This window comes from Dipteris shenzhenensis, chromosome 12 (genome assembly GCF_047967505.1).
Source record: "Dipteris shenzhenensis isolate YYH24624 ecotype China chromosome 12, Dip_SZ_1.0, whole genome shotgun sequence".
In the NCBI taxonomy this organism is placed as follows: Eukaryota; Viridiplantae; Streptophyta; class Polypodiopsida; order Gleicheniales; family Dipteridaceae; genus Dipteris; species Dipteris shenzhenensis.
The window spans coordinates 47,703,923-47,714,211 of record NC_141607.1 but is presented as its reverse complement, the minus strand read 5'-3'; the positions used below and the strand labels follow the sequence as shown (position 1 = coordinate 47,714,211).

Below are 10,289 nucleotides of genomic sequence, written 5' to 3'. Positions count from 1 at the left end.
TACTGTACCCCAAGCTATACATGGCTACTCTCCTCAGAATTTTTTAAGGACATGGGTCCGCTCCTACAATAACTCACCACATAATTTTACCTAAGCAATGGGTGGCCCAAGATCATAGGATCACTACTCGTAACGGTGATAATCTTTGATTTTAAAATTAATATTACTTGTGATAATGTTCACTACAATGGGAGATTCCTCAATCACTCTAATGGTAGATAATCTCTATCCATTAGCCAGTTTAATGTATGTACTTTTCGTTCAAATGCAAGAAAGGTTTATTCTTTTTGCATTATCCATTTCATTGATTTCTAGTGTGATGACGAAAACTTTTCAAAATCCAAGGCACCAATTTCACTTAGGATTGGGTATCCATGCCTAGAAAGTGCAAATCAAGAGGCTTGGGAAAATAACATTTTGTAAGGAGACGAAAGTCCACTTCAGAACATGTCACCCATAAATACCAAAGGAAATCACTCTCAACCTCACGATCTTCAAATAGAGGAAGGGAGTGCACGGGTTGTAAGATATGCAATGCTAGAAATCAAAGCATTGAAAATGTGATCACTTAGGATGAAAATGTGATCATTAGGAAGCCTCTCAACATCATCAAGGTTTGATGTTAAATTGTCTTCACAACCTCATGGAAACCCCCCAGCTGGACTGAGGTTAGCAGTTAATAAGCGCTGTAACTGAAGCAACTTCTCTAGAACTGTTTTTGGCCACTGTACACTTGATCTGACCCTGATTGGCTAGATTTTCCTCCTCACTCCCTCGCCCACACCCAACACACACACACTATGTTTCTTTAACACACTAACACTAACACTGCATGTTGCATCACTGAAAAGCAAGGCCTGAACCCAAGGAAGCTTGCTTTCAAGGAGCCTAACCTTAACCCTTACATATGAAATAGGAGGATTTCACGTTTAAAATATTATTTGTGCACTTATCCACATTAAAATACATAGCATGATCATTATGGAATCCATATAGAAATTCAGAAACTTCGGGCTCATAGATACTGCGGCTTTAGTCAACGCCATTACATGAGGAGAGTTGATCCAGATCCCTCCCACATCACAAGACATGACAAAATTCTAAGAGACTCGAAGCCTTATTCATGAAGAGATCATTTACTTTCACACTTTATCATCATGGAACCACCATCTGGTTTGTTTGGGTGACTTGCCATACCGGCAGTTACGCACATAGCGGTCATTGTCCACTGGTCGGGCCTGAAACCAAGGGCAGACAATTATAAGCTTGAGATTGTCTCTAGCAATCAATCTTGTTGTAAGTAGGAAATGTATACCTTCATAAAGGTAAAACATATCCAGTCATGAAAATCTGGCTTTTTGAATATATAATAGAGGAAAAGAACAAACTAAAAAAATATTTTCAATCATGATAGAGGAAAGATCATGATGACTTTTCCACTTCCTAAAAACACTCTCTCCAAATGTTGAGAAGGCAACTACATTCAATTGAAAAAGAAAAAATTCTATTAGACGGAAAATCAATTATCTTGCAAACTTTGAATTGGCAAACTCAAAACATAATATTTATTAATTCAGATAAAGTAGGATCATTCTTTCCAAGATTTCTCTATAGCTTCCCTTGGTACCAGCGTTGGATTTGAGGACCCAGTTTTGAGAACCCATCAGGAATAATTCCTAATGGGTTCTGAAAGCTACTTGGTATTCCTCAGTCGTGCAGTTGAGCCCTCGAAAACTTACAGCTATCAAGCTGTTTTGCTCACACACCCCTCAGGCACACCGATGAGATAGTATATGATGTGTGCACATCCAGTAAAGGTATTACTTGCAGTCAACCTCAGTGTCATGTGCCTCGCTCACTGTAACAGTAAATGCTATCTCATTGCGCACAACAAACAGTAGAGAATCAGATTTGGAGGAAGTAAACAGATCTGATATAAAGCTGTGGTAAAGGCTATATTTATTTTCATGGACTTCTTACCTGTAACTTCAATCCATAAACATAGCTTTGTATATGGACTGCTGGAACCATTTTAACCCTTTCTGATTATTGAACAGTTATCACTGCTGAATAACACATCTTTAAATAGCTCTTTGAACACTTGGAAACACAACTTCTTCAACCTAATCCCAACATAGGATGGGTGGGTTTCTGCCACCAAACTGAAGCACATATAAAATTTTACCAAGACCTGCTCTAGGGAACAACTTGTCCAACTTGTGCAATCATTCTTCAATGTCCACCACCACTTGGCCTTTAAAAAGAGCATTTGAATCTTGTCCTTAAAGTCTCTTGAATACTCCTTGACCTTGTGTCATTCACCATGCCTTACGACACTTGCAAATCCTTCACAAATGGAATATCTTGCTGGTATCAAGAAGGCATGGAATGAGAAGATTTGTCATGCCTGACTAGTATATATCGTCCTTTGTCATGCATCCTTCTTTATCTTTCATCCTCTAATGCCCTTTGCCCCATACCTCATCTGATATAGTGAAGAAGACATTTGGAATAATGATCCACTGTCGTAGGCTGCTCTCAGGAATGCTGCATAAAATTATTCCACATAGGCTGCTTATGAAAGTACCATATTTGTGGCCCTCCCATTGGCTGCCCCTATTGCACTTGCATATTTTAGAAATGCATAGACTGTATATCATTCCTTCGATGATGATCTCCCAACCCACCTTCATTGGGTTGAACCCCATAAATACTATAAGCTCGCTCTCACGTGAGCTTGCGTAATCTAGGCACCTCATTATGCTGTAAATCTTAGTCAATCCTTGCTGGAACCTCACTACAAATCTCCTTGTCCTTTTACCTTGGCAAGTGGGGAGGATTGGTACCTACAAGGTGTAGCAAGGCTAGCAAACTCCGAGGTGGAAGAATGCTGCTGAAATCCAGCTAAAAAGGTGAACCGTGAAGCTAAGGGCTGGTAACTCTCATATGAGGAAGGCACATGAACCAAGCAAGCTACAACTAGTGCCAATGTTAGCTAGAGGTAGCTAGAGGAGGACTCAAAATCAAGAGATGATAATATAAGAGTGAATATCTCCAATATCTAATGAAGCATCTTGAACTTTCAGTGTGTAGGGCATCTTTACATTAACTCTTAATTGAAGTTAAGAGGGGTCACTCATCTCAAGAGTAAATGGGGACCCTTCAGCTTTAATTAAAGCTTTACATTTAAAGCCTATTAAGACATTCATGTGCTGTAAGTAGCATAAACCTGAAGCACATGACACTCTGGATTAAATCAGTCTAACCTCCTGTGTTCGGTTCCAAAAATATCATAAAACGTAATGCATGTCATAGTGGGTCTACAATTTGGAAATTACCTTCTCACTAGAGCTTGATAGCATTGACAGGATGCTGATACAGACAGAACTGACAGTCATGGCTGGCGACCATGAATCGTATAATATATCTGGAGGCAAGAAAAAAGTACTATTAATCTTGTAAATGTACATGCAACATAACTTGACAACTTTACTAAGCTGCTTGTAGAAAACATATCATCACTCGTGGTGGCTGAGGGTAGAAAAAGCATGCAAAACGTCTGTCACAATGTATCTAGGTATAATTGAAGCCAACACCAATTACAAGTACAAGACTGGTTAAGTTACAAACATGATATCACATACATGAGTCACAGACAGGGCATGCACTAAAGATGAGTCATAGACAACACACATAAGATTTGGGAGTTTTGCTCTCCTTTGCTTGGGGATAGTTGTTTGCCAGTGCATTCCACGTACAGTTGTTTAGCCAAGCATTGGCCTGTGGTGACGTGATAGTGAGCACTCGTTTTGTTCAGAAACCATTCATTATAATTGGTGAATTTTGTAAGCAGGTTTGTGCATTTTTTTGAAAATGGCTTAGAATGACAATATATTTGGCAGAGCTTTGTCTCAGGAGGACTAACTTGATGGCACAAATTTCTCTTTATGGAGTTTCATGTTTAAGAAAGTGTTGGTTGCCAAAGGTATAGGGGGACTAGTGAACGAGGATGAACCCCACGCACCTACTGTACCAACCACACCTGGTAGAACATAGGTCTACTCAACCCACTGAAGCTCTAGGAGACACACAGGCTGACAGTGTTTTGAAGGTGCCAAGAGGAGGTATGAGAACAGTTTTGTAGTGCCACAGGTCCACCTCTAAGCAGCACCTTAGGGCAGCTCCCCACGCCAGCCAGTGGTGTGAGGGAGCCTCACTAGCAGCAGATTCTTACAGCCCCATGCTTGGTGAATGCTGAAAGATGGTGATTGAACGCTACCCTAGCTGCTTCGATTTCTCAAATTCCAGCCAAGCATTTCACTGCTGGACTCGTTCAACCAGTACAAATGAGCATTGATTGCTGAAACTTCCTACTCAACATGCCTTCAAAGAAATTCGAAGTAGTGGAGACCTGCAAAGCAGGTTCCACACGGTGCAGCCTGGCAAATTTGTGCAGCAAAGTCCTGCAGCCTACACATGGGGACGCAATTTACATTCCAGCCTCCCCTGCTGTGACAGTGGCCTCCCCAGCCTCAGCTTCGACGCGGGGAGGCCCTCTTAGCTGCTAGATGGTGGCACACTGTGCACACCTTTGTACAAGGTTTTGTCCCTATCTAATGTTTCTACTGTCATAAGTATAGCTTAAGAACTGCCTGCATCTATCTATACTCACGTGTGTACACATCAAGGAAAGGAGTGAGATTTGAGTTAGCAGTCTGTGATTTTTGACCATACGTTACGCAATCTTCTGCTACGAGAGTGTTGACTATGTAGCAAGCAGCCTCCACCTCTGTTTTCTAACATGGTATCAAAGCCTGAGGAAGACTCACTAGTGCAGGAAACTCAAAGATGAGGACCTTTGGAAGGATATCTCAGTTCAGGCTTGTGCCATCTATGTCTGAGGGATAGGTACGTTGCGAGAAGGACGGTGATCAAGATTCAGACAGGTGTACTCCTCCCAATCCCTTCACATCCTGTCATGGCCAGTAGACTACCCATCCCAAGCTTTGGGGAATTGGGTAAGCTCAACAGTACAAACTACCCTCTCTAGAAGATGAAGATACGGAGCCACTTGTGGTGCGGACGATCTGGGACATTACAAAAGGGTTGGAACTAAGGCCTCACGATATCAAGAATGATGCAGTCAGAGAATGGGTACTGCATGATCCAGAGGCCCTGGCCATAATCATCGCCACGATTGCAGACTCGGTTGTTCCTCATATTCAGCTAGTGGACACAGTGTCCAAGCATGGGCCATTCTAAAGGATATGTACGAGATCAACAACGCAGCTACAAGGCTCGCGACCTAGGGACGGAACTCTACAACATGCATATGGAGGAGGGGGACTCAAGATCACATCACTAAAATGAAGTTAGTGAGGGACCAATTGTGAGTAGTTGGTTAGCAGTAGAATTCGGATTATATAGCAAGGCTTCTGCTTGGCATGCTCCATAGAAGCTATAAAGATTTTGTGATAACCATGATTATAGGGAAACAGTCCGCACTAGTCACATTTCGAGGGGCTAGTGCCTCTACTCCTACAGGAAGAAGCTGGGGAGAGGAAGTTCAACAGATCCAGCAATAAAGCCTTTGTTGCACAAGGCAAGAGCAAGGGCACATAGAAGGGCAAGCCTTGGTAGCAGCAAGCCCAACAACAAGAAAAGAAATGCAAAGACTGATAAGGAGGACAATTCTTCATCTAGTGGAAGCAAGAAAAAGGAGGACAATTCTTCATATAGTGGAAGCAAGAAAAAGAAGGAACGCTTCTACTATGACCAGCTCGAACATTTTGGGAGGGACTGTAGAAAGAAGAAGGCTAATCGGAAGAGAAGGAAGGAAGATTCAGACGAGTCAAAGCCAACAGCAAATGAGGTAACGAAAACAGAAGATCTTACAAGACTGTTGCCGAGATTAGGTATGCACATTTAGGTGAACCTGTTTTTATGTCTGACATTAAGAGATGGTCTATTGAGTCAAAGGGGCTAGAGACCTTTGGGAACGTGAAGGACAGCAACGTTTGCTTGGAAATTTCTGAGAACAAAGCTGACATTACTTGCATAAGGGAAGTGTCCTTGAGGAGACCTCGAGGATCACAGTCGGAGGGGTACAGGGACACTGAAGATGGCAGTACAGGGTTACAAATGGATGTTGTGGGTGCCTCTAGGAGCTACCTGGCTTGTTTTCAAAGCAAGCATTTGAACGGGTGGATCCATCATTATGTATATTCTTTGCGCATACATTTAGATTTCAGTAGCATGCTTTGGGCAAAGTGTTTGCTGTTGTTTCTCAAGTGGGTGAAAGCCTTCCTGGTAGGCAGCAGGGGAAGTCTTGTTGCAGAGAACATCAATGCCTGCTGCATGACTTCTGTCAAAGAAAGTGATGATTGCTTTAAGGAGCCTGACTTGATGACAGGGACAGAAGGTTCAGAGGCTTCTTCAAAGCTTAGTTGCAAAATACTGGAAGTAGGAGTTGGTGAACCTGTTTTGAAGCCTTCATGGTAGAGATGGGGACATCTATTGCTGCTGGAGGCTTACTCATTTGTGAACTCATCTGGGGCTTATGGTCCAAGATTTCTGGAGAGACACTTGGCCTTGGAAGTTGGGGATCTATGTGGATCAGCCGACCAGTCCTGGCCCCTATATGAGGCCCTGGACCAGGCACCTTTGGCTGCTGCAGCCCCCTATGCATGTACCCAAACTGTACTTGCAGTCTCTGACAGTCTGCTTCTCCCCCACCCTGTACCTGTTGCTACTGTTCAGTTCTGCCAGCTCTGCCGACCTGCTACAAGCTGCTGCTGTCCAGTTCCAAGACCTATGACTAGCCCCAGCCAACTGCTGCACATGCTGCAACCATGTACCTGCTCCAGCCTGCTGTCATGCACCCATACAGCCTCCATATGGGCCTGCTGTACTCTGCAAGACCTGCTGCGGCAGCCCTGCTCACTGCAGAGTCCATATCTTCTCAGATCTGTTCCCCGCGACAGTCCACATGGACTCTCTCTTCTGCTCATGGTCTACCTCCCCCGCATCCTCCTCATTTGGGGGCTCACAGGTGGGAGGTGCCCCCTAAAATACCAACCCCCTCTCACCGACCCACCATGGGCCAAGACCCATGCATAGATGCAAATGCTCCATCAGCTCCCAGTGAGAAGCTCTCAGGAACAAGTTGGGAGGCGTTCTGTTCATCGGTCTTTGAACCAGCAGCACTTCCCTAGGCTTATAAAAGGGGCTTCAGCTGTACTTGCACAGACATTCCATTTCAGTAAAATTTGGTATTCCATAAATGTTAAGTACATTCAAGCATTATCCTTGTGTGGCTGCAAATGCAAGGAGGACTGAACCTAGCCTCAGCTAGCCAGCATCATGGAAGCTGCCACGATCCCATGCCCTCTTCATAGTAAGAGAGACTTTTTCATTTTCTTTCTTCCCTATTTTCTATTATGCCTGCTCTCTGGTTTCCCTACTTAATTACTACTAGCAACTAGAACTGCAAGTCCAGCTACAATCTTGGCGGTCTCCAGAACAGGTGCACCCACTTCAAATTTTCAGCCACACCCCACCACATGATATTGAATTGCCAAGTAATTTGGTGTTTGGACAACTCAAGAACTGCCCCGCCATGAGGGTGATTTTTTATTGAAAATAATCACACAGTTTCACTGTGATAAGGCTGCACTCCCTCCTTAACTTGGTTTGTCTATCCCGAATGCTGTCTTTGACAGGAAAATAGGTCTCCAAAATTCAAGACTTTGTCCTGCAGTTCCCACATGAGCAGCCCCAGCATTCAAAAAGGATTTCTACTTTGGCACACGAATTCTCATCTAACCACGTAAAGATGCTCCATAGATGCGCCACTTGAAGCATAGAAACTCTAGAAAACCTAGTTCATTTTTCTTGCAGACTAGCCTCCCATGTTGGAAAGGCAGCCACCTACATCTCTTAAACAGCCCTTAGGCCGCAAATAAAACAAGAGCAGCCTAGATGTGAAAAGGCTAAAGGAGAAACATGACAGTACAATAATCTATAGATGTGAAAACGTACTGATGACATCGAGTCTGTTTTATTTTTTAGATCAATCAAACAGTCTCAATAAAGCCTAAGATTTATGACCTCCCTCCTCTTAGTTTGAGCTCCCATGCATGTAGTGATTGCATTCTATGGTCTCCTCTTGTACTCCTACTTGTTAGTTTCTCTTGCAACCATCTTGCCATTTTGCTCGTATAGTTGGCTATCACTAGCATGCAAGGGCATACTTGTTTGCTTAAATTGTTCCATCCTCTCGGGCAATGATACAGGCTTCGTTGGAAGTTTACGAGCTGTTTTGGTGAGGCTGGTTGGTCACATTCGCTCCCTTTGTGAAGCTGTGTTGGAGAGCCCTTGTTGTGCAAGGTGGCTCATAGTTAATGGTTCAATACTTGGTGCAAGCCCCCGAAGATGCGGGCTGCTCCTTTTTGTTTTCTATCACCGTCTAATGCATACTAAAGGTCAAGTGGGCACATGAGGTGATTGTGCAGGGAGTAAGGCTTTGGCAAGCACTTATGTGAATTAAGATCAAGGGAAAAGGCCTTGATAAGCACTCGGAGTGTCAGCGGCAAGTGGGAGTGGAGAGTTCAATTTATTCAATTTCTTCAGCTGGTAGGGAATAAGAAATAGGGTTTGGGATCTAGGAATCAAAACGCAACAAAATTCCAAACCTAATTTTATCCTCTATGAGAAAATCCTAAACCTAAGTTTGTCCTCTACTGGAGTGTCAGGGGCAAGTGGGAGGGGGTGTGGGATTGGAGAGTTCAATTTATTCAATTTCTTCAACTGGTAGGGAATAAAAAATAGGGTCTAGGATCTAGGAAGCAAAACCCAACAAAATTTTTTTATTTTAAACCAAGGTTATCCTACAGGTATATCAGGTAGGTGTATGAATTATCAGCCCAGGGCCTACTTTATGCAAAAAGTAGGCCCTGGTCGCATGATGTATAAAGTAGGCCCTCGTCGCATGATGTCGGATATCATGCTTCCAGGGAATATTTTGGGCCAATAATTCATACACCTAGGTACCTGGTATACCTGCAGCATATCTTGGGTTTATAAGGGAAAAAAAAGCTGAATTTTTCTTCCTAGATCCTAAACCCTATTTTTTATTCCCTACCAGTTGAAGAAGATGGATTTTCCATGTTAGAATGGAACCTAGAATTATATAGATGATATTGAATCACGTGATGAAGCTGGCAAAGCTACATACCTTTTCTACCTCATCGCGAGACGAACGGTGTCAGCTACTACAGTGTCGAATTGGGCTCCCTTTTGTGGTTGGTCTTGAACTTCATGCTGGCTTGAGGTGCCAACTTCTTCATCTCTCTCCCTGAACAACGTCCTCTGCAAATTCATAAACTGCTCATCGAACCGTACTTTGGTGCGGCATCCTCGATTGTCTTCTATGTTCATTGGATTGCCTCCAGATCGATGACGCTCGAGTCATCAAAGCATGCAATCTTATCGATTATTGAATCGATCGGAGCATCAAAGTCAATCATATCATCAAAGGTTTCATTCAAGAGCCGACATAGCACCTCATCCTCTCAAAGACCGGCTTCTTCCATCACTTCCAATAGAGTAAGGTGTTCCTCACTCTCAATCCTAATTGGATCAATCGAAGTGAGGTGTGGCTTGGTTGCTGCCTCATCTGAATAATAGGTGGAGGATAGATATGCGCAAGTCGGATATGATGATGACCTCGCTCTCAACTTGCTCCTCAGCTAGGTTAATAGTATGCTCCTCAGGCTCTATGTTTAGGTTTATGTCATCTGCTCCACCACTTGTGGATGCAAAAGGACCCTCAGAATGTTTGCCAACATCCTCATCAAACTTGCTAGTTGCAAGGAGAATGGTAAGGACTATCGATCAAATGAATTGGGGAAGATGAATCATCCCCAATGGGAATAGCGTACTCACGGAGAGAGATAGGGACATTATCCATGGTCCAACCTAGTGTCTTCTTAAAGTTAGCACTCTGGACAAAAGAGCTCAAAATATTCAATGAAACCCATTGGTAAGGGGAGTAAGAAACCGCGACAGATTGCCCATAAATAAAACCATCAAAAAACTAAAGAGAGGGATTATCAGCATTAAGGAGAGATCTCAAATGCGACTCAAGAAGGAATGCCTTGCAAAAGATGGGGTAAACATGATCTGCAGAGGCATGGGACTCAGTGCATGAAATCCACTCTTCAAAATCCTCTCTAGGGGAAGCCATGAGTGTAGGAGGATGCTTGGGAAGACGAAACAGGAGGCTGTGG

General features: G+C 43.3%; 1 protein-coding gene across 1 annotated transcript in view; it reads right to left on the bottom strand.

The window, feature by feature from the left end:
• Positions 1-827: 827 nt before the first annotated feature.
• Positions 828-10,289, bottom strand: part of LOC147896316 (putative ubiquitin-conjugating enzyme E2 16) — a 33,986-nt gene continuing 24,524 nt past the window's right edge. The window contains exons 5-6 of the mRNA XM_087382445.1: positions 3,339-3,427; positions 828-1,238 (exon numbers count right to left, since the gene is read on the bottom strand). Of these exons, the coding sequence (XP_087238571.1) occupies positions 1,143-1,238; positions 3,339-3,427 (185 nt within the window). The 3' untranslated portion in view covers positions 828-1,142. The remainder of the gene's footprint in view (positions 1,239-3,338; positions 3,428-10,289) is intronic.